This window comes from Mesocricetus auratus, unplaced genomic scaffold (genome assembly GCF_017639785.1).
Source record: "Mesocricetus auratus isolate SY011 unplaced genomic scaffold, BCM_Maur_2.0 Super-Scaffold_100027, whole genome shotgun sequence".
Lineage (NCBI taxonomy): Eukaryota > Metazoa > Chordata > Mammalia > Rodentia > Cricetidae > Mesocricetus > Mesocricetus auratus.
The window spans coordinates 11,176,070-11,199,187 of NW_024429208.1; the positions used below are offsets into that span (position 1 = coordinate 11,176,070).

General features: G+C 50.0%; 2 protein-coding genes across 13 annotated transcripts in view; one reads left to right on the forward strand and one right to left on the reverse strand.

The window, feature by feature from the left end:
- Positions 1 to 16: 16 nt before the first annotated feature.
- Rab36 (RAB36, member RAS oncogene family) lies at positions 17 to 13,554 on the reverse strand. Of its 12 annotated transcripts, XM_021227538.2 has the most exons (12): positions 13,271 to 13,543; positions 12,080 to 12,167; positions 10,277 to 10,302; positions 8,789 to 8,839; positions 8,139 to 8,204; positions 6,347 to 6,448; positions 4,160 to 4,224; positions 2,763 to 2,814; positions 1,838 to 2,098; positions 1,545 to 1,690; positions 629 to 754; positions 17 to 214 (listed from the first exon to the last, which is right to left on the reverse strand). In XM_021227538.2, the coding sequence occupies exons 4-12, from the start codon at positions 8,824 to 8,826 to the stop codon at positions 156 to 158; spliced, it is 915 nt and encodes a 304-aa protein (XP_021083197.1). In that variant the 5' UTR covers positions 8,827 to 8,839; positions 10,277 to 10,302; positions 12,080 to 12,167; positions 13,271 to 13,543; the 3' UTR covers positions 17 to 155. The 12 variants fall into 12 exon arrangements, 10 of the variants coding, with proteins under 10 accessions (XP_021083197.1, XP_012969400.1, XP_012969397.1 ...); XM_013113946.3 differs by lacking the exon at positions 10,277 to 10,302 and having other exon boundaries at positions 13,271 to 13,542; XM_013113943.3 differs by lacking the exon at positions 10,277 to 10,302 and having other exon boundaries at positions 8,748 to 8,839; positions 13,271 to 13,533.
- Positions 13,555 to 16,888: 3,334 nt separating this feature from the next.
- The window catches only part of Rsph14 (radial spoke head 14 homolog), a 73,759-nt gene continuing 67,529 nt past the window's right edge, over positions 16,889 to 23,118 (forward strand). Inside the window, exons 1-3 of the mRNA XM_021227539.2 lie at positions 16,889 to 17,022; positions 18,243 to 18,490; positions 19,941 to 20,043. Of these exons, the coding sequence (XP_021083198.2) occupies positions 18,292 to 18,490; positions 19,941 to 20,043 (302 nt within the window). The 5' untranslated portion in view covers positions 16,889 to 17,022; positions 18,243 to 18,291. The remainder of the gene's footprint in view (positions 17,023 to 18,242; positions 18,491 to 19,940; positions 20,044 to 23,118) is intronic.

Below are 23,118 nucleotides of genomic sequence, written 5' to 3' on the forward strand. Positions count from 1 at the left end.
GAGCCTCAGCAGCCAGTGGGGCTGTGCCAAAGGGAAATGGCTGAGCCCTGGAGACACAGGCCTTCTCCAGCTGGAAGGCGTATCTACCACAGAGTTTTGGCTCCATGTCACCCCACGTGTATGCAGGGAGTAGATGGCTCTGATGCTGGCCTCAGCTAACAGCAGCCCAGGCCAGGTGGCCTCTTGTTCTCCTGGGTCTTGGGTACTTCTATTCCTACAAAGATAGGAAAGTAAGAGCATCAAACAGGCATCCTATGGCTGACATTGGGCAAAGACTACTCTACCCTGACAGCTGGGGCCCTGAACTCTGTCCCCTGGGCCTGTCCTCCAAAGCCTGGATGACATGGAGTGGGAGGGGCGTAGGGGACAGTTGGGAGTTGTAGCATTAAGATTAAGCTGGAGGCAAGACACATCTGAAGCCTGGCCCAAGAGGAGGCTGTGCGGAGATCAGGGGAGCTGGGGCAGGTGACTGGAGTTGGCAGGTGGGGTCATGGAAGCTGTAAGCCTGGGTATGGTACCAGCTCAAAGGTCACAAGAGGACAGCAAGGGTAGCAAATTAAGAATGGTGGGTTTGGAGTTCTGGTCCCTCTCCTGCTCCTCAGCCCCGCCCAGCCCCCTCTGTACGCACGGATTAGGTCTCCATCTCCATCTCCGACCTGGGACTGGGTGCTGGGTCTCTTCTCTAGGTCCTGAAGGACAGACTGCTCGAATGCTAGGGCGGCAACACGGCTGAAGAATGCCTTCACGTTCTCCCCTGGGGGCCCACGAGACAGCTATGACTCATGCGGCCCTCAGGCGCATCACGGGCAAGGGCTAGGTAAGGCCATCCTTAGGCCAGCCATGAGCCTTCCAGAGCACTAAGTCGCCAGCCCATCCATGGGCGGCGACACAGTGCTGGGTGGCAACCTGGCTTCCCAATGGGTTCTGGTCCCCATCTCTACCCTGCTGCCCCACCGCACCGCCAGCGACTCCCTCAAAGTTCTGAGCCTTCCTTCCCTAGCACCTTCTCTCTCAACTGCTTGCTACTGAACACTTGTACAACCCGGGACAAGCTTGAATGTGTGCTGTTGGCCCTCACATGGGATCTGTATGCCTCCTCCTAGAGGTCCCAGTACCCGACACCAACACTGCTATGTGCAGCAACGACCTGTGCAACTGCGCAGAATAACCCTACTTGTGCTCCAGTGGGATTCCAGCCAGCCTGCTGTTACTGTGATCAGGGAGGGCGGGGGCTGTGGGGTAGAAGGACACGTGTGCTGGGAAAAGAGCGGCAGATGGCTCCACGCATGCGCACTGCCAGGTGTCTGTGGTGGCCTAGAGGTGGCGTTTCCAGATTCAATCCATACCCACTCTGTGGCAGCCAGATACACAGTGTCTCTGTGCACCGGAGGCAAGGATACCAGCCTGATTTCTGAGTTCCCATGGCCGTAGAACTACGTCCTTTCATTTCATCTCCCCAGAAGCCAGGTTTTCCAACTTTGCTCTGCCTACTTCTGCCTCCTGCAGTCTTTTGGTAGTAAATGCATGTGGGGTGCACTACTCACCGGTTTTGGCTGATACAGACCAGTACTCTGCCCGCAGCTCATTGGCCAGGTGCACAGCTTCTGCTTCAACTTGCTCACACGCTGCCCCTGACTGGGAGAAACAGCCCTGGCTGACCCGGTATCTCAGGCTTTGTTTCAGGGAGTCTCTGGAATGGAATGGCCACCTCTCTCACAATCACCCCAACCAGATGGTGGGGTGGGGTGACCTACTACAGGGATGCTCCTAGTGCAGGGATGCTGCTCACCTAGGGCTGATACTTTAGTGGTCCCCGGGGAAACCTGAGTCATCCCACCTCTTAGGGAGGGAGCATGGGAGCTTGAGTGCTCTCTTCAGTTCCATAGCCTTCTTTGAAGTCCAACACAAGGCGGCATGGCAGTGTTGGTCACTGCTCCTCAAAAGTGAGCTGCAAACACGAGCGAGCACTTTCTGGCAAGTCCCTTGGGGTTGGGCCTTCAGCTTCACTCTGCTTACCAGGAGATCCTTCTTGGTTCCCACGAGGAAGAGGAAGCAAGAGCCTGCCTCATTCTCCCTCAGTGCATCCTCCAGCCACTGCCTAGAATGGACAGAGTGGAAACGAGGCATGGGCAGCAGGAGGGACAGGGAAGGTGCCCTGATCTACACTAAGTGGATGCTGGTGCTGGGCCAGAAGGGCCTCCGTGGGACCAGAAGGAACTGGGAACACAAAGGCACTGGTTTGGGAGAGGTAAAGACTCCTAGTGTGGCTTTCGCCCTTTATCAGCTGGAAAAACAATCCCTGTCTCCATCATAGGGCCTGGAAGATGTGGATGTGAACGGCCCAGGCAAACATAGGGAAAAGGGGCTTTGGTCCATTAGATGGATTATTTCTGGCAGGTGATGGTCCTCTGAAGTTGGTCATTTGCCCACATCTCTGCCCAATAAAAATATTCTGTCAGGGAGGATTAGCTATGAAATTATTAGAGGCCAAGGTAAACGTGAAAAGATGGGCCTCTTGTTCAAAATGAAGATTTCCGACACGGCGGCAGCAGCAGGCTATCAAAGCCCAGGGTGGCCTGTCAGCTTGAGCTCCTGAGCAACAGATAGGATAAGTCTTTAGGGGTCAGTGGGGACCTGGGCAGTAAGTGCCCACCATTCTGGGTCCAGCCCAGAGGCTGGGGTTTGGGAGCACTGAGGGACAGTGTCACGAGTCCAGGTGACATTCAGAGACACACAGATGGGTAGGACCTGGGGTTACTTGCCTGGTGTGCTCCAGCGTCTGCACGTCAGTGAGGTCAAAGACTGTGATGATCACTGGACATGGGGAAAGCCAACAGCCAATCAGCGACAGGTGTGATGGGGGAGGTTCTCCTAGGTATCTTCCCAGATGGCAAGGAACCACTGGGGGGCCACTGTGGAGACTAGTGAGGAGTCACCCTGTGGTGGCCCCCTTGGACCTGCCTTCTCGCCACCCCTCCCGAACCCTCCAAACCTCTACCTAGCAGCAGGGGGCAGGGCACGGTGAAAGACCTGAAGCAAGTAGACTCTGGCAAGAGACCCTCTGCCACTTGTGGCCCCATGGGCTTGGGTGGGGGCTGAAACTGTGGAGAACCTGCTGTCCCCGTCTGTACAGTGATGAGAATGGGACCCCCTCGCTGTCAGCAGCGACACTGTTTTGAAAAGCTGTTGGTCTGGGGCCTGACCCTGGGCAGACTTTTAATTGAAGGATGGGGATTAGTAACAACCAGTTAAATGAAACGGCTTTTGTGGCGCTACGTGGGCAGCAAACTGTTGGGTGTCTCTGTGGTCAATTCTTTTCAACACAGAGTCTGCCCTGGATTCCCCAAGGGGAAGCCCACAGGAGGTTGGTCCAGGCAGAGGTGTGCTCTCTGCTGTCCTACTGGGAGAAAGACCACGCTGGACGAGGGCTTCCTGGATCCTTTGGCTGATGATAATCCTACCGGTGACGGGCATGGCGAGTACTGTTTACAGAAAATGTCCTAGGCACCTTGCACCACTGGCTCCGGGGAGGCAGCAGCCCCTCAGGGAGAAAGGTTAGGAGAGGGATAGCTATAGGAGGCCAGAGAAGACCCACAGCTCAGCTTATATGTGTTCTCGCTTCTTCACACCACCGCTGAGAAGGACATGACTTTGAGCCTGCTTGGGGTCCTTCTGATGGCTTTCCTACCCCTTACTAGATCCTACTTCTCTCTCCTTCCTGGGGACCTCACGTTGCCATCTCTGCCGACTTTGAACCCTGCTCAGCCCCAGCAGCCACCCCTGATCATGTTGGCAGTGGGCACTGAGGCCCCCATATAGGACTTGCCAACCCTGCTAGGTCCACCTGTCACTCCCCTCTAGCCTATCCCCTCTGGCTAAGACAGGAGAAGCCTCTCCTCATCTTCCCCGCCATCTCTCTTTTTTGGGATCCACAAGAGTACTCCTTTCGAGTTGAAAACTGGGGCTGAGGCTGCCTGCACCTGATACTTCAGATTTCCTTAGGGTGTGGCTGTCAAAGACAGCCAGGGTCTCATCATCCGGGCAGCCCCTTCATCCCTAAGCACTGGCTACAGTGCAATCCCCGTGGCTCCCGGAGCACAGCAGGAGTGTTTGTGCAGATGGCATAGGCTGAGAGCTCCAGTGTCATTCCGCTGCTCACCCTGGGCACCTCGGTAGTAGGCAGATGCGATGCACTTGAACTTCTCTTGCCCGGCTGTGTCCCAGCTGTGAGGCCGAGAGGGAGACAGGAAAATAGTGGGGGCAGGTTAACCATTCACAGAATTCCCAGGCAACAGTATAGTGAGGTTGTAAGATCGGAAGACCTATACGAGCATGCCAGTCACACGTGACCAGCAGGAAGTGCCTGGGTGACCCAGTTCTCCCTGACTCCACCTCCCTGTCATCTTTCCTGGGTTCTTTCCTCAGACCACAGTGCCAGTAGGGGACAAGGCAAACTGCCTTGTCCAGATAAACAAAGCTACAGCTCTGACAAAATTACAGCCCTTTCTGACAATGACATTATAAGGGACCTTATATGTTCTATAAGAGGTCAAGGCCACGGTTCCAGGGCAGGCCTTCAGCACAGTAGCTCCCTGGGGCTAACAGGCACACATCTCCTTCCATTGCTTTTTTCATGGATCTAGAGATCAACTAGATGTTCAAGGGGTGCAAAGCAGGTTGATATGTGTGCATGGGTACAAGACAGAAGATGGGAAGGTGACATGCTAGGCTTAAAAGGTTGTTACTATGCAGGGATGATCCTGAAACCTAATCTAGATCCATTACTTTTTTTGTTTTGTTTTTTTCGAGACAGGGTTTCTCTGTGGCTTTGGAGGCTGTCCTGGAAATAGCTCTTGTAGACCAGGCTGGTCTTGAACTCACAGAGATCTGCCTGCCTCTGCTAGGATTAAAGGCCTGCACCACCACCGCCCGGTGATCCATCACTTTTTAAAGTCAACAGGTCAGCATTTAATTTTTCTCAGCAGACTAAAAAACAATAACCCACAAATATGGTATCAGTGATCTGAATTTGTTTTTGAGCAATTCGGCATAATGAAGACTTGTGGGCTACAGTCCTTCATTTATTGGTTCATTTCTCATCATCTCTGGAGAAGCCTCTGGGTGGGGGATGGGCACAGAGTAAGCTAGGCAGCTGGCTGGCAATGGCCTCAAGATCCCGAGAGTCTGTGGCCAGGCAGTGCCTATTTTACATTGGGCCCTCTAACTCAAGACTGCCTGGAGAATCAGTGAGAGCCCAGTTGCCGGTCACTATCTGTACAGCTCCACGTGGCTGCTCCCTCTAGACCACACCTTTGCTCCTCTCGGCTTTCCAGAACCCTCAGTCATGAAGCCCTAGGTTTCCATATCGTCTTTTGCTCAGAACCAACCCTGTGCTCACCCTTGGACAGGATGTGTTATCATCTGGCTCCAGGATTATACTGGGGCACTGTCTCTATGGAGATGGGAGCTGACACAGGAGCTGAGGGCCCAGCCCAGGCAGGGCTCAGAGGAATAAGATTAAAAGCCAAGGAGGAAGACAGGGAAGGGGACTAGAACAAAGGCTTGGTGATCGATAAACAAGACAGCAGGGAGGAGGGAGGGGCCTCACCAGGGAGCACAGGGGTCTGGTGGCTGGGCAGGCCTGCAGATCCTAGAGGGAGGGTTAGGGAGAATAAGGCCCAAAGCACACAGTGCTTTCACCCTGAGAAGGGCTTGCGCTGACATGAGGAAAATGGGGGGGGGGGGGGGGCAGACACCCAGTGCACCACTGAGAGTCTAAAGCAAGACGGGGTTAGTAGAGAAGACAGCGTGAGTGGGGGGAGAAGCACATGGACAGGAACGTACACAGAGGGAAGTGACAGCACGATGGACATTGACAGAGGAACACAGCATGATGGAGAACGTCAGGCTGGAGGAAGGGATCAGGGCAGGTGGCCTCCAGCAGAACCCTCTTCACACAGGGACCACTACCCAAGACCGCAGGGAGAATAGAGCTCAGGAGAAAATTGTCAGAGGCCAACCTGCTGCTTGGGAGATTACAGGAGGTTCAACGGGGGAAGAAGGCTGAACCTCAGGAAGAAGCTATCGGGGAGTTGAGCTGGTGGAAGAGCCGATCGGGCTTGCACGACCATTCCTAGATCAGCTGACCAACATTCGGCAGCTGTGAGGATGGAGAGAGATCTAGGGACCACAAACCACGGAGCCTGTTTTTCAACAAACACCCGGGGCCATGCTTGTCCAGACACATCCTTGCTGAGCACCATGGGGTGACGAGGAAAAAGATCTGGCTTAGGTCTTCCCCCGGCCCCCCTGGGGAGATCTGGGAACCACATCAACAGAGACTTACATCTGGAGGCTGTAGGGGATCCCTGCAATCTCAAAGCGCTCAATCTCAAAGTCTACCCCGATAGTGGCCTTGTAATCACGGTCAAAAACATTCTTGCACAACCTGTGGGAGGCGAGGAAGTCATCAGAGGGTGGAGATGCTCACAGCAGGGAAAGACTGAAGGAAGGAAGAGCCCCGCAGTAGGGAGCCAATAAGTGATGGTGGCTGGGTGTGGTGGCCCATGCCTTTAGTTCCAGTCCTAGGGAGGCAGAGGCAGGCAGATCTTTGTGAGTCTGAGGTCAGCCTGGTTTACATAGGGAGTTCTGGGCCAGACAGGGCTAAAAAAATTATATCCTGTTTCAAAAAAGCATAATACAGCAAGGAAAGTCATGGTGCACAGAGGCTGTGGGTGTACAGGCATGTTAATCAGCTTTCCATTGCTGGAACAAACTCCTGAGATGATGCCAACCCATGAGGTAAAGCTCATCTGGGCTTGTGGTTCCAGAGGCTTCGGCCCATGTTGCTTTGAACTGGTGGTGAGAAGAAAAAAAGTCCCTCTTGGCCAGGAAGCACGGATCACTTCAAGTGTACATCCCAACGACCTAACAAGCTTCCACAAGGCTCTACCTCAAAAAGATCTGCCACTGAGCCGGGAGGTGGTGGCCACGCCTTTAATTCCCAGCACTCAGGAGGCAGAGGCAGGTGGAACTCTGTGAGCTGGAGGCCAGCATGGTCTACCGAGTGAGTTTCAGGACAGTCAGGACTACACAGAAAAACCCTATCTAGAGAGAGAGAGAGAGAGAGAGAGAGAGAGAGAGAGAGAGAGAGAGAGAGAGAGAGCTGCCACTTTACAAAAAAGTGCCACAAGCTGGAGACCACAAGCCTTTTGACTCGGACCTTTTAAAAAATACTTATCTGAACCATAGCAACAGAGCAGCCAATAGGAATGATGTGGGGGAAGGGTGCTGCATTAGCCCAGAAAGCAAACACTATAAGACAAATAGTGAAAGAAATTAAGGGTCCATTCCCAGGGAGGGCAGGGCAGGGGTCCCATGGGAACTTGTGCTGAATCCTAAGCATGTAGGATGCTATACCATCTGTCATTCACCACAATGGCGCGTGTGCGCAAGCGCAAGCTCATGCGCACATGTGAGGACCAGAGACGACACGGCATTTTTCTTTAATTGCTCTCCGTCTCAGTTTTTGAGACAAGGTCTCTGACCGATTTGGCTAGACTGGCTGAGCAGCAAGTCCTAAGAATCCTCCTATCTCTGTCTCCCGGCACCGTAACAGCAAGTCCTAAGAATCCTCCTATCTCTGTCTCCCGGCGCTGGAATCACAGGCATGCGCTGCCATACCTTGTTTTTCCATGTGTCCTGAGGATTAAAACAGGTTTGGGTATTTATGCAGCAAGCACTTGACTAGCCAATCTTCTGAGCTCCCAATCTCCCTATCTCTAAAATTTTATTTATCTACTTTTAAATTGTGTGTGTGTGTGTGTGTGTGTGTGTGTGTGTGTATGTGTGTGTGTGTACGAGCATAGGTCTCTGTGATGCCCAAAGGAGTCAGACTCCAAGAGCTGGAGTTGAAAGTGTCTATGAGCCACACAGTGTGAGTGCTGGAACTCAAATTCTGTGTGTGGCAGTGCAGTGCCACGGAGCCATTTTTCCAAGCCCCTCTCCTTGACTCTTGCCACGCCCTTCAGACAGTTTCTCAGGCTAAAGCTGTGTCATGTCCCCAAGTCACACGCTATTTGGGGCTCTCAGACAAAAGGTGCTGGGAGGTGTTGCATCCTGACAGCGTGAGGACTTACCTGTGAATGAGGCTAGTCTTTCCCACATAGAGATCGCCGACAACGACCACCTTGGAGAGCTTGAGCCTGGAGGAAACATGTCCGTATCACCCTGGAGAATGGTATCAACAGTGTCTTCAGCATACCCAGGGTTTTCCTTACCTGAACTATCTGAATGAGTCACCCTTCCACCCTAGATGCAGGAAGGGCCTACCCCGCTAAGCCACTCCCTCTCTAGTCCTGAGGAGTGGGAGAACTTATATTTGTTTTGGGAACTTTGCTACCCCTACGGCTATATCCTGTCCTGAGAATTAGCAATGGGCGTGAGGAGAGGCTGAGCCATAAGCTGAGGGGCAGAGAAGAGAGCATAGGAAGTACCGTGAAAACGAACAACATCAGAGAAAAAGAAAACGGACCTGCGCTGAAACTTCCCTTCAGCTGAAAAGTCATCTGTATGACATTCTGAGAAACGGGGAAATTGCTCCTACGGCAAAGTTAGATTCAAATCCCGCTAATAAGTTAAGTGGCCTTGGTTCAGCCTGTGTGTTCAATCTGGTCGCTTTTCATTTCCACGTGCATCGGCGCTTCCGTCCTTCCTGCATCTTGCACACCCCTGTCCCATGGGCTTACCCAACAGTGCCCGTGTTCCTGTGCTGGCAGGCGGTGCTGACCTTGCTGTGGAAGTGTTCCTTGAGCTGCAGGCAGGCATCAGGTGTGTACCACTAGCAAAAGACAGACAGACAGACATGCAGACGAGCAAGCAGACCGTCCCACAGAGAGCCACACCTCCATTATATAAACTGGGCATCGGAGTGTGACACCTACTTCCTAACCCTCCTTCTCTCCTGCAGACTTGAGAGGCTTGTGGGCGACCTCGTTAACATTCCTCAGCCCTGGCAATACCACAGGCTGTGGGGTAGGAAGTGCAAGAGCCCCTTTCTCAGACAAGGAACCTGAGACACTCAAAGAGGAAGCATCATGTTGATCCAGCCTGTCGTGGTTAGTAAGTCCGCAGATCTAGAGTAGCCCTGGGATACAGGGCAGACGTGGCCAGCTGTAGCCTGTGACCCTGGCTGCTGCAGGTGGAGGACTGCAGGGGACTCTCATCTTCTTCCCTACGCAGACTGACTCCCTTAGGCTGGGAGTCTTGAGCCTTGCTAGGGCAGCTGTGGCAAATCCTAGCTCTACCGCGCTGGGCTGTGTTGATGTCAAGCAGTTCTCCCCATTTCTCTGAGCCTCAGTGTCCTGCTCTGTGAATAGTGTCCTTTGTCCCATGAGACTGGGTCTGTCCCCTCCCCCACTGATTATACTTCCTTTCTCTTCAACTCATGAGACACCAGCCTGAATCATCTCTGGCTACCAGGGTCACACTCCATTGGGAAAGCAATGGCCCAAGCTCATTCTAAAAAAGTTGGGGAAACTCTCCAAGGTCTGAGGTACAATTTCTCCGTCAATGTGTGAGAAGGAAGTTACAGGGTAGATAAAGAGAGGTGAAGAAGCAATGGCTGGACGACAGGAATGCCCGCAGCCTGCAGCCACCTCCTTCCTCCTTCCTGGTTTTGGCACAGAATCTAAAAGACACAAAGGAGTCTCCCTTCACGCTCGTTCAAGCCACACAGACGAATCAGTGAGCAACAGGGTTGTGGTGGTTTGAAAGAAAATGGCCCCCAAAGGGCGTGGCACTATTAGGAGGTGTAGCCTTGTTGGAGGAAGTGTGTCATTGTGGAGGTAGGCTTTGGGGGCTCATACATACTGAAGATACTGCCCAATGTCTTGGATCACTTCCTGTTGCCTGTAAGCCAAGACAGAGGATGCTCCACCTACCTCTCCAGCACCGTGTCTGCCCACACACCACCATGTCCCCCTATGATGATAATGGACTATACCTCTGAGCTGCAAGGGAGCCACCACAATTAAATGTTTTCCTTTATAAGAGCTTTGTGGTCATGGTGTCTCTTCACAGCAATAGAAACTCTAAGACAAGGCCTTTTCCTTTTTTAATTTAAATTGGAAACAATCTTATTTTACATAGACAAGGGTCTTTTTTTTCTTTTATTGAAAATAGATTTTTTTCCCATATAACAGCACTCTGATTACGGTTTCCCCTCCCTCTACTCCTCCCAGATCCTCCCCAGCTTCCCTTCCATCTGGATCCATACCCTCTCTGTATAGATCAGACAGGCATCTGGAATAATAATAAATAAAAACAAACAAATCAGAGTATGACAAAATAACGGAACAACACAACAACAACGAGCCAGAGAAAAAGCACAAGAAACCCATACAGACTCAGAGACACCATTATTCACATACACAGGGTCCCAAAAAACTACAAACTCAAAGCCCTAGCATATACACAAAAGACCTGTAAGGTGGAGGGGGGGCTGACTTAACATTGTGAGACAAAGGATGCCACAGATGCCACTCAGTTTGTTTTCTGTTGGCATCCACTGCTGGGCAGGGGGCCTACTCTCAAGCATGGCTTGTTTCCCCAGTGAGACCCCCTGGGAGAAAACTAATTTTTCATTTGCTAGTGGCTCTCACTGCACAACAGGATCTTAATGTTACCTTTCGGAAATATTTTCTGCATGGTCTAACAAACACACCCCCATCCTTTTTTTTGGTGACGCTATCTATGGACTTAACCAAGTGCTTCAACAATGCATACACTTAACTACAGCTCCATTATTATTATTATTTTTGGATTCTACCTAACATTTTCCTTTGTCCCTCCTTAGCACTGGGAAGGGGTGACTCATCCCTCCCATCCGCATGGAGGAGCAGCATCTCTACTGGCCTGTCCTTAGACACTGATGCTGACCTGCTCTTTCCAACTGCTGCGATGCCTGGCCTTTCACACACTCTCCCTTTGTGCCAGGACCTACACTGAAATGACTTCCTAGAAGTGGGATGGCTACCTAGTGGGCAAAGTCATTTGTTTTTTGTTTTTTTAATTTTTAAGATTTATTTATTTATTACACATACAGTTGTTCTGTCTACATGCCAGAAGAGGACACCAGATTGAATTGTAGATGGTTGTGAGCTGCCATGTGGTTGCTGGGAACTGAACTCAGGACCTCTGGAAGAGCAGCCAGTGCTCTTAACCTCTGAGCCATCTCTCCAGCCCCGGGGCAAAGGCATTTGTAATATGGGTAAACACTGTCCCACTGTCCCCTAGTGAAGGTTATTTTAGCATTCCCCTCTGTGGTTAATATTGGACTCCAGTAAAGAAGGTTAATATTGGACTCCGGTAGAGATTGGACTTCTCAGCAAAAACTGAAGGCAGAATGGCAATGGAGAAAGCCCTGGATTTGGGAATCAGACATTAGAAGACCATTTCGTTTTTATCTTGTTATGTAGCCCAGGCTGACCTCTGACTTACAATCATGTCTCCAAGTGCTGGAACTACAGGTGTGTGCCACTACAGCTGTGTTCTCCCCTCAGCCTCCCTTGCAGGGCTAGGGGTGAAACTCCTACTGTTACATTCCTGTCCTCTGGAGAGCTAGTAATAAGAACAACGAGGAATGCCATGACTGGAGGAGGAGGGGCTTACACTTATCACGAGCATCAGCTCCAAGGCAAGCATGAGTGACTTGCCTATGGTCATAGCTTAAGGGCAGCATCGAGATCTATGCCGAGGACTGTCCAAGTGGCTATAACCTCACTTTAGAGGAACTCAACATCCATTCTTTTAGCTTTTCAGAAATAAGACCAACTCCTGGGACTCACTTCTCTGTTTCTGGGGGTGAAGGCGCGCTAACAAAGCTGGACATGGCTGAAGTAACGGGTTACACCAACAGTGGAGTCATCCTGGCACTGGAAAGACTGAGGCAGGAGGATTGGAAATTTGAGAATGGTCTAGAGTACTTAGTGAATTCCAGGTTTCTCAGGGACCTTTTGTCAAAGCAAGCCAGACCCAAAGGAAGCTGAAAACAGCAGCAAAGGTGTTCTCATGACTGTACCTTAGGGAAGCTGGTGATGGTACGATCCTGGCTCACAGGAGGCCCCAGATGGGTCCAAGAGGACTTCATTCTTCCAGTGTTCTGTAGACTGAATCAAGGGGAAAGAGTATTACACAAACATATGAGGTTAGTTTCTGCATTATGGCCCAGCAGATCAAAGTGGAACAGAGTACCCAAGATGCCATGTGATCAAACAGGATTCTGATTGGACAAGAGATCCACAGCACTCAAAAGGGACTAGTCAACCTGAGCACGCATGAATAACCCTATAAAGTAAGTAATTTCAAACAACCAATTTGCCTCTTATTGTCTCTTCTTTCCTTCCTTCCTTTCTTTCTTTCTTTCTTTTTTTTTTTTTTTTTTGTCTATAAAATCAAACTCCTAGACAGGTGTAGAAGTAACACGGGCCTATATACTCAGCACTTGGGGAAGCAGAGGCAGGAGGATGGTGAGTTCCAAGGTGCTTGGGCAACACAGTGAGAGCCTGTCCTAAAAAGGCCCAAACCAAACAAAAACATGAGAGCACTCATTTTATTTTACAGGACGAAGGACTGCCCAATCCATCCCCGAGTCACAAAGTCATTTATGACTAAAATTGTTACATTTGCCTTTTGACAAGAATTGGAAAGCCATACAGATCCTCAAAAATGCACCCGTGAGTTTCGTCATCACTTCTCATCACTTTAAAAACATCTCGGCCTCCATCCCTATCAGCAACAGTAGGCAGAGACCATTCAATCTGTAGGCAGCACAGTGAAGGAGCAGCCCAGACCCCATCTGGCCCTGAGTCAAGAGGTGGGTGTCTAGGAGGCGGGGCTCACTTGCATGACATGAGGGAGGAAAAAAACCTGGCTGAGGATTGCAGCCTAGACAGCGGAACTGGAGTGGGGAGGGGAGGCCTCCTGCTTTAGTGTGTTTTTAAGATGGAGCCTCTGAGGGGTATGGTGACTTTAGGTTCCGGTCTCTTTTCCTGATGGTACCCACACCACCCAGAGTCTGGTCCCTCAAGCCTAATGTCCTCCTCATTTGACCCAGCTCCCCCAGGGGCCTGGCCCGGGATGGACTCTCAGTGACGAAGAGCAGGCCTGCAGGCCACACTCAGGTTTGGGAGTAGGAGAGTGGCGGGACAGGACATCCTCAAGACCATAACCTCCGGGATGCATTCCCAGCGGGGAGGGTGAGCGGACTCACCAAAGCTGCAAAGACCGGGTTCCGGCGCGCGGGAAGCAGCAAATCACTACAGCAACGCGGGCCTCGCGGGACTGGCTCGTAGCTCTTGAATCCTGACGTCAGGGGCGGGGTCTGGACCCTCCTCCAGTCCGAGGTAACTGATGGCGCCGGGCCCACGCGGAGCCATCACCATAGCAACCAGAGCCTCCCAGGGCGCAGAGCGCCCGCACCGCCTGCTCAGAGACTTCCGGACTCCACTAGAGCGCCCAGTCTCACCATGACAACCAGGGCGTTGACGAACTGGCGGGGCCAGTGGGTGGAGCCTGGTCTCTCAGGATGGACTCTGGGTTGGGTTGAGGGGTGAAGGGTTGGCTGAAGGTTAACTCTGGCTACCTTGGTGATTCAGGTTGTGACAGTCCCCATAAAAAGAGTCTTGGTATTGGATTGAAGCCCGTATCCTCCCCGCGACAAGGGAAGGGCCCACCTCATGCCTACCATCTGCCTTACTGCATCAGTTTGAATTTAATGCTATTTGGAAATCATGTGCCTGGCTTCTGGCACTCACGCTGAAAAATTAATTCCCTCCATTAATGGATGTTTAAAAAGCTGACTCAAGTTACTGGGCTGCTTCGAGCTAGTTTCTGTTGAAAAGCGAGGTGTGGGGTACAGGCTGTATTCCGGAGGCTTTAGAACTCTTACCAGACACCCCTTTCCCCCTCCCCAAGAAAACTACAAGCTTCATTCCAAAAGATTTGCCCATTGAGTTAGAAATAGAATCGAACCCAGATTTTCTGACTCCCAGCCCAGCGGTGTTCACCACACGTTCCTAAAATAAAACTAGGGCAGTCTTCAGAGAGACCCTTTAGGACTTGATCCCATGAAGGACAGCAGCAGGTAGACTTCTAAGTGTAGTTAGTATGGGACCGTTGGCAGATCTATTCCAGTCATCTTTAATGCAACAGGAAATGCCCTGGGGACTGATGTTTCTGCTTGATGTCTTGGTTAAGTAGTTTCACTGCTCAGGCTTCAGACTTAAAGGGTCTTTACAACTCCAAACCTCAGTTTACTCAGCTGTCAAATGGCCCATCAAAGAGGGTGATGTTGCTGGAGACTTGGGTTCTTTTAGCATAGCTATAATTAGAAAGTAGGCATCCGTGAGTGCGGGGTTGGCCGCAAGACTCCAATGGGTCTATGGCTAGGGAGTGGAAGTGGGAACAAATGAAAGCCGACCTATATCTATTTGCTAGGGTGGGTTAGACAGTGGTCACGGCTATGCTGGCAAAGCTCTATGCACTGTGTTTGTTTGTTTGTTTGTTTTTCATTGTTTGTGACAATCCCTCATGTAGTCTAGGGGAACCTCAAATTTTCCATGATAATGGCCTTGACCACCTGATCCTGCTGCCCCCATCCCCCACGTGGTAGGATAATAGGCATCCGCACCAGTGTCTTCGTGTACTTAAGGACATGAGTGTAGGAGTGGTAACTACAGGATTCTAGGTGTTTAAGTTGTAGCAGCTACTGGAAAGATCAGAAAGGCAGAAGACCAGTTCCAAGAATCAGTTTCCATGCAGGGACAGAGAGAATGTCACCCAAAGGTTGAGGTCGCCCCATCTTTTCATCCCTTCCCAATCACCCATCAGACATCTATAGAGCCCAAGGAGCAGTCTACATCAAAAGTAGCCTTCCCATCCCTGAAAAGTAATCTAACACTTGTTATTATAACCCGCAACCAGGGGTGCTCTCTACAGCAAGACAGTGGGAAACTATATTAAATGTGTGTTATTCAATCATCATCGTTGACAGGATTTAGAATTACCCCTAGGTAGATACCACTGAGTGTATCTGTAGGGACGATTTCAGGGAGCTTTGACTGCCAAGAGAATACCCGACATGACTATGAGTTGAGTACCAGTTGGGCACCACCAGCCTTCGGCACCCCTATCTGCTTCCTCCTGCATCGAGTTAGGAGAAGGTGAAGAGTCAGAGCCGAGAGTCACTTTAACCCGCTCACCTTCCCCACCGCGATGGACTCATCTTCAATATATGAGTTGAAATAAATAATAAATCCCTCCATTTCCTTTTTTGTCAGATTATTTTGTCACACTAACAAGAAAACTACCTAATGCACCCAATTATGTGACCTGTCTCTTCAGTGATCTTCTAGTCAACTAAGAACAAAGAAAACTAAAGGGTTTCCTGGAGTTCCTGAATAAAATATAAAACAGCCCGTTAGGCTAGATGACCTTTTCACAGGGGTCATGTAAGACATTGGAAAACACAGATTTCACGTTACAAGTCACAACAGTAGCCAGTACAGTTATGGGGGGGGGGGAACACAGTGATGTCATGAACTGTCTTAAAGGGTGGCAGTGTCCTCCCAGGCTCCTGTTTAGAATACTTACTCCCCAGCCGGTGGAAGCTCTAGACTATGGAGGGAACCAGATCTCTGGGGTCAAGTTCACAGAAATATACTATCCCTACTACACTCCTCACCTCCTGTTTCACGTTTTCCCAAGCACCCACAGGTTGGCCCCTCCTGAAATTCTAAACCAAACCAAACCTTTTCTCACTTGAGCTGCTTCTGCATCCAGTAATATGTGAATTGTAGAAAATGCTTTTCAATTGTAGCTCTTAATTCAAGTCCATCAAGCACTCATTCTGCATTTACCGAAAGCTTCCTGGCATGTCAGGCACAGAGAGACAATAACCAGAACGGGCGGAGGCAAGGTCTTGCTATGTTAGGGGGTTTGGGCCGAGTTGTGTCTATAGGGGCTACCAGACATGGTTTCGTTATTGTGTGTGTGTGTGTGTGTGTGTGTGCACACGCATGCGCGCGCGCACATGTGTAGTTTATGCAGAGTCTCACATGTGTGTACTGTGCGTCCAGCAATTGAGCTGGACTTGCTATATTTACTGTGTGTCATATGCTAGGCAGGATTTCAGTACGTTGTGAGCATGTGGGAGGGGTTATGTGGGATAGGGCTATATTGTGTGTTGACCTCCCATGTAGTAGTTATAAAGGAATGCACCACCACCTCCTGTCAGGTTAGGAGTCTGGACTCAGGACTGAGTCCACTGAGGAGCCAAAGGGGATGTTAAGCAGGGCCCCTGTCTGTGCTGGTTTGCTTTAGAAAACAGCCACTCCAGTCAGGATGTGCTGGGCAATCAGCTTGCAGAAATGTGGGCCCTGACTAGGTAGTTCTGGGGACAGGTTTGCGTATTTCGGAGGGAAGCAACTGAATCTCTTTGAGAGTCTTAGCCTTAAAATACATCAAGTTGCCCGGCAGTGGTGGTAAATGCTTTTATCCCCAGCACTCGGGAGGCAGAGGCAGGTGGATCTCTGTGAGTTCGAGGACAGCCTAGTCTACAGAGCTAGTTCTAGGACAGGCTTCAAAGCTACAGAGAAACCCTGTCTCAGAAAAACAGAAACAAAAACAAACAAACCAAAAAGCATAAAGTTAAACTCCAATGACCCAAAGCATGCAAAGTACACAGGAACAAGAAGGGTCTGAATAAGTCATTTCTTTTTCCCATCAGTACCATAAAGGCGACTTCTTTTTGTTCTATGTAGTAACATTGTTAAAATATTATTGCTCTTCCATTCTCTGCAGGGCTTAGCCCCAGGCTTTTTGCGCATGCGCCTTGGCTCTCTAGGGGGATGACCAGGAAGCTGCAGACGCTGGCAGTCTCCTAGCAACCAGGTCGCTTGGGAATGGAATGAGCGCTCTGCCTGGCAGAGACCAGGACTAAAGCAAGTGAGGCAGCTACAGCGGGTAGGTATTGGGGGCTTCCTGACCTACCCAATTCTGTCCACACGGAGTTCACGCCCCCACACCCTGGGTCTGACCTTTTCATTGGCAGCTAGATTCTTGTAGTGTGTCCCCTTTACAAGAGGGCAGCCCCTGTCCCAGAGACCATGATTTTCTGGAGTGGAGCCCATTTCAGAGATGGCTGCCACCTTCCCAGCCTGGTCCCTTTCCTCCCTTTCTTGGCTGGTGGCTGGTACCAGAGTCTGGCTTGTCGTTTACTTCCAGAACTGAATCTCGCTCTTGTCACTAAATGCATCAAGATAACCACAATCTATTAATACATTTCAAGTTCTGTGGGCCAGGCTCCTGGGTCTCAGTTAAATGGCAATGGTAGAAGTACAGGAAGGTAAGGCTCTTATTACATAATTTTTCATCTGCAGAGATACACATGGAGGGAGCGACTTGTCAAAGGTAACCCATAGCCTGGGACCATATCCCATTCTTAACCCTGAAGCCACAATATCAAAGAGAGAGAGTGTATGTGTGTGTGGGGGGGATAATAAAAGATCATTCTTTTTTTTTTTTTTTTTTTTGGTTTTACTAGACAGGGTTTCTCTGTATTGTTTTGGAGGCTGTCGGACCAGCCCAGCCTCGAACTCACAGAGATCCACCTGCTTCTGCCTCCCCAGTGCTGGGATTAAAGGCGTGCACCACCACCGCCCAGCTAAAAGATCATTCTTTAACCTTCATCCCTCCTTTCGAATATGTCCTAAGCATGTGAATATGTGCCTTTGACATGAAGAAGCAAGACCTCTGTTTGAAAAGCTTCTAGCTTTACCAACTCCCCAGCCAACATGTTTCCTTACTTATAAAAGTGGTTTATTGAGTGGTTGAATTAGATGCCAGTTAGGTACTATTCATGGCTGCCACTGGTTAAGCAGGGACATCAAAGGAGACACCATTTTGGTTTTCGCTTGGTTTGTTTTTCTTCTTGCTGCCTGTGACCAAGGTACCTATCTATCAAGTAACCCAAGCAGTTTCTTCTGACATTAAGGACCGAGATTTGCAGTTTGGGTTACTTCCCTGTGCCGTGACATCAGCTTCTGTTTGCTCATTGGTAGATCGTGGTGAAAGTATCCACCTGTGTTTGTCTTCACAGGCAGTTTTGGGTTGAGATGGCTGGCTTTTACATGATAATAGTAATAAGGACAGGTTTTTAATTTATTTATTTTTTCTTTCATTAGTGGTTTCTACAGAGCTTCGTTTTCCAAGCCCTTTGGCAGGTGTGGAAAGATGGCTCATGCCCGGATCTCCATGTACATGCCTCCTGACATTGACCCCACAAAGGCTGCCATTGCTTATGGCTGTCGAGCATTGCCCAAGCTTAATGAGGAGCTGCGATCAGAGACTCTCCTGACAAGACAGAAAGCCCTAGTGGCTCTGTGTGACCTCATGCACGATCCTGAGTATGTCTACGAGGCCATCAACATAGGTGAGAAGGTTACACCCCAGGTGATCATGACTGGGATCCTGGGGTGGCTCAGACATTGGATAGTGTCAGTAGAAGAGTTACTACTTATTAAGCCTGATTTCAGGCCAGCAGTGCCCGTAAGTGCAATGCTACCTGCAAGAGAGAGAGAGAACATTCTCAATCTACAGTTATGAATATCAGTGTTAGGAGATCAGCACGAGTCCAAATTTGCCTAACCAAAAAAATTAAAAAGGAGGGGCTGGAGAGATGGCTCAGTGATTAGGAGCACTTGCTGCTACTTTTCCAGAGGACGTGAGTTCAGATCCTCGCACTCAGATCAGAGAGCCCACAATGTCTGCAATCCGGCTCCTGGGCATCTGGGGCTTCTGCCCTGTGTGTGCCCTTGCACGCATGCGCACAAACTAACTTGCAGACTCATGCACCTACACATAATTTGAAATACTATAAGGAAATCTTTGAAAATGTAAGCAGGATCTTTCTACACTAAATCTGGCACTCCTGAATCTGGCTGATGCAAGGGCATGCGACCAGTTTGTGGAATGTCTCTTTTCCGACTTTGCTTTTTATATTTCATTATGTGTATGTGCCTATGGGTGGGTATGTGTTTGTGAGTGCTAGTGCCCTTGGAGATCAGAAAAGAGTGTCTGATCCCTGGAGCTGAAGTTACGGGTGGTTGTGAGCTGCCTGATGTGGACGCTGAGACTCAGGGTCCTCTACAGGAGTGGCATGCATATGGCAGGTTTCCAACCTGACCTCATGTCTCTCCTGATCAAAGAAATGTCAAAGGCAATTTTCTTCACTCCAGGGCTGACTAAAGAGGAGGAACTAGTGGGAAAAATAAGGGGTTGGGGATTTAGCTCAGTGGTAGTGCTTAAGGATTGGGTTCAGTTCTTGATTTGGGGGAGGGGAGAGACAAAAAGATAAAAAACAAAAAGCAAAGCAAAAACCTAAGATAACTGGCTCACACAATGCCAGGTGTGGTGGCACACATCTTTAATCTCAGCACTTGGAGGCAGAGGCAGGTGGATCTCTGTGAGTTTGAGGCCAGCAGCCTGGTCTACATGGTGAGTTCAAGCATAGCCAGGGCTACATAGAGAGACCTTGTCTCAAAAAGCCCAGAGAGAAAGAGAGCAGAGAAAGGAGAGAAGGGAGAGAAAGAGAGAGAGAGACAGAGAGAGACAGAGAGACAGAGACAGAGAGAGAGAGAGACAGAGAGAGACAGAGAGACAGAGAGAGAGAGAGAGACAGAGACAGAGAGAGAGAGAGAGAGAGAGAGAGAGAGAGAGAGAGAGAGAGAGAGAGAGAGAGAGAAAGAGAGACAGAGGAAGCAATTAGATGAGATAGTCCCTGGCTGTGCCACAGACTTGATTTCTCCAAACCCAAAGTACAGACCTTTGGTACCTTCCCGTTGTGGACTGGCAAATGTTCACAAGGTTTCCTGTGTCCACAGGCTGCCTGGAGAGCCTGAAGGCCCTGATGAAGGACAATGACAACCTGGTTCGGATAAAGACCACGGAGGTGCTGCACATCATGGCCACCCATAATGTAGGCAGGTGGGCACCTACTAGTGAAAACTAAGGTCCCAGTTAGACACTGCACCGTTGCCCCCGCTAGACATTCTTGCATGACCCCGAGTGCTCCCCATTTTATCTGTAGCACTGGTCTCAGGTGGTACTTCTATTTGCTGGTGACAATTCTCTCTGTAGGGCAGTTTTGGCTATTTTTGTGGCAGTGTAACATGATTCTGTACCCAAACCCTTTTCTTGGCGCTGGGGATTAAACCCAGGGCCTCATGCGTGCTACGCAGGTGCGCATGTGCGCTATACTACCAGGAGGAGCTTTAACCCCATGGCCTCGTGCGGGCTCTATCCCGGAGCTGTACTCTGATTCTGTTCTGACTTTTATGTTAGCTCCTGGTTATAACCTTCCTACGCCGAAGGCGAAAAGTTCAGATCCAAAATCTGCAAACCCTTTGCTATTCCTGAGTGCCCGGTCTTCTATCCTCACTGGGGGCGTGGCTTCACCGTCTGTGGTTGACACACATCCGGTGTGAACAGGTCTCACACCTCTTGCTGAGACACTGAGGCGTAGTGTACAATACCTGCAGATGGTTCCCCTCCGGTGCCAAGTTTCGTTATTTGCACTTAAAGGCTGTTTCACCTTGCTAGTTTAGTTAGAGATCGGGTTGGCAGTTGGGGCAGGGTGCCCAGGTATGGCTCTAGATCAGCGGTAGTGCACGCTGCTCTAAGGCCTCTGGTTCCACTTCCAATACTAAGAGTAACAGCAGAATCTCACACCACCCTGCCATGCCCTCTCCCTAGTCTCCTGTATAAGGACCACTGCCATTGTATAGATGCCCACAGAAAAAGAAAGCAGCTCCAAGGGCAAACCGCCAACTGTCTCAGGCTTATTTAGTGTAAACATTGACATTTAGAAAGACTTCTTATCATACCCCAGTGCCTCATGTTGTTTCAGAAAAGTTCAAAGTCATTCTGGGATTTGATGTTACCCCATGCTTTCAGACACTTAGTGATGTCCCTGCACCTGCTTCAGCTGGATGCTGATCAGGCGCTGTGGTGGGACATGTGTAGGGGTACACAGTACCATCCTCGCCCTAATTCAAGAAGGTACATCAATGTGGTGGTCAGAGCAGTGAGGTAGGGACGTGGGCTCTGGCCTGCCCGGGGTGGAGTACCCCTTTCCTGCTCTGTAACCTAGCCCAATCTCTTGATCTCACTGCTTTGTCTAAGATAACCTCAGGACAGAGGACAGCCCTTGTGCTCTGGAGTTGGAGAGGGACTGGAGAGCTACTTGACCTCCTGATGCTGGGTTTGACTGGACACTAGGAAGCTCTGGATACTGTTTTGGGGAGGCTGGAGCCTAGGTGTCCTCCTACGGCTGTCAGCATGGATTCTATGGGCCGCGACCAAGCCTGGGTTCAGGATGGAGCCAGCCCCTTCCTCTCCTTCCCAGTTTGCTGGGATATAAGCAAGTGTGCTATAAGCTTCGTATACCACAGACAGAAAGCTGGTCCCACTGACATGCCTTCCCTGCCCTGAAACTGAGCCAGAATGCGTCTTAAAGCTGCCCCTCCCAAATGTGCTCAGTGTAGGGTTTTTTTTTTCTTTCAGTGTAGAGTTCTAAACTTAGCTCTTTCCCTGCACATCACAGTAGATAAGGGAGGTAAATGGTCCCATCCGAGTGTTGTTGGTTTCTAAATAACTCCCTCAAGTTCAGTGGTGACACACCTGCCCGCCCCCCCCCACGTGCAAGCCACATTCTTTTCTTTGTCTCCCTCCTTTGCTCCCTCTCCTCCTTCCCAACCCCCTCCCTCCCCTTCCCTCTCCCTCTCTCCCTCCCTCCTCCCCTCTCTCCCTGCCTCCCCCCTCCCTCCCTCTCTCCTTTTTGTGATGATAGGCATTGGACTTTGGGTCTTTGTCTATGCTAATCTAGTACTCTAGAACTGAGCTGCATCTCCGGCCCTCAGTAGTGATTTTACTACTATGGCCAGTGGCTCACCAAGCCCTAAATGACTGTCCCAAACTTCCCGTGTTAAAATTCTTTCACCCTCACATCACACAAGCAGCGATGAGAAGGAGGAACAAGGACGGCCTCCTAAGCATGGCATCTTGGCACCCTGAGTCTTTAATTCGTGTGACACCCCATGAGCAGGAGGCTCCCGGAGAATTCTAGTTCTCGTTCTTTTGGGGGCATGCTAGCAAAGGAGCTGCACTCTTTTTTTTTCCTCCCCCCAATGTAATATTTTAATAATTATTTGGGAATTTCATGCAATGCACCCCGATCACACCCAATTCCCATTCCTTCCAGCTCCACCATCTCACCCTTGCCCCACCCCCAAAACAACAACAACAAAACAAACAAACAAAGGAAAAACCCACCAAGTCCTACTTGTGTTGCACATATACTCACTTGGAGCATGGTCAAACTCCTAGGAGGAGCCCCATTCTTTATAGTCAAATGGCTTTCTTAGTTTTAGTTTTCTTTTATGGACATTTTTGCCTTTAAAAATGTTATTGTTACCAAATATTCATTGTACAAAACCATGAATTTCATCATATTTCCAAGTAGGTATATCATATACTCTCTCTATTCCTACCCTCTCTGTTACTTGCTCTTGTCTCCCTATCCCTCTGTCCACTGGTCTTTCCTCTCTTCCTAAATATCCTTTTTTTTATTTAAAAAAATTTAGGTTAGAAACAATCTTGTTTCACATGTGAATCCCAGCTCCCTCTCCCCCCCACCCTCCCCACCAGGTCCCCCAGTCCACCACTCAATCTCCACTCTGATCCCCAAGGAGAGTGAGGCCCTCCATGGTGGATCTCCAGTAACTGTCATTTCATCCAAGGCAGAGCCTAGGCTCTCCTCCAAGAGTCCCGGCTGAGAGAGCCTCCCATATCATGGGCACTCAAAGTCTATTTGTACATCATGGAGAAATACTACCCAAGGCCCCATAGATTATCTAGGCCTCCTCACTGACACCCACATTCAGGGGGTCTGGGTCAGTCCCATGCTTTCCACACAGCCATCAATCTGGAGTCCAAGAGCTCCCCCTTGTTCAGGTCAACTGTTTCTGTGGATTAAACAAGCCCAGTCTTAACTCCTTTGCC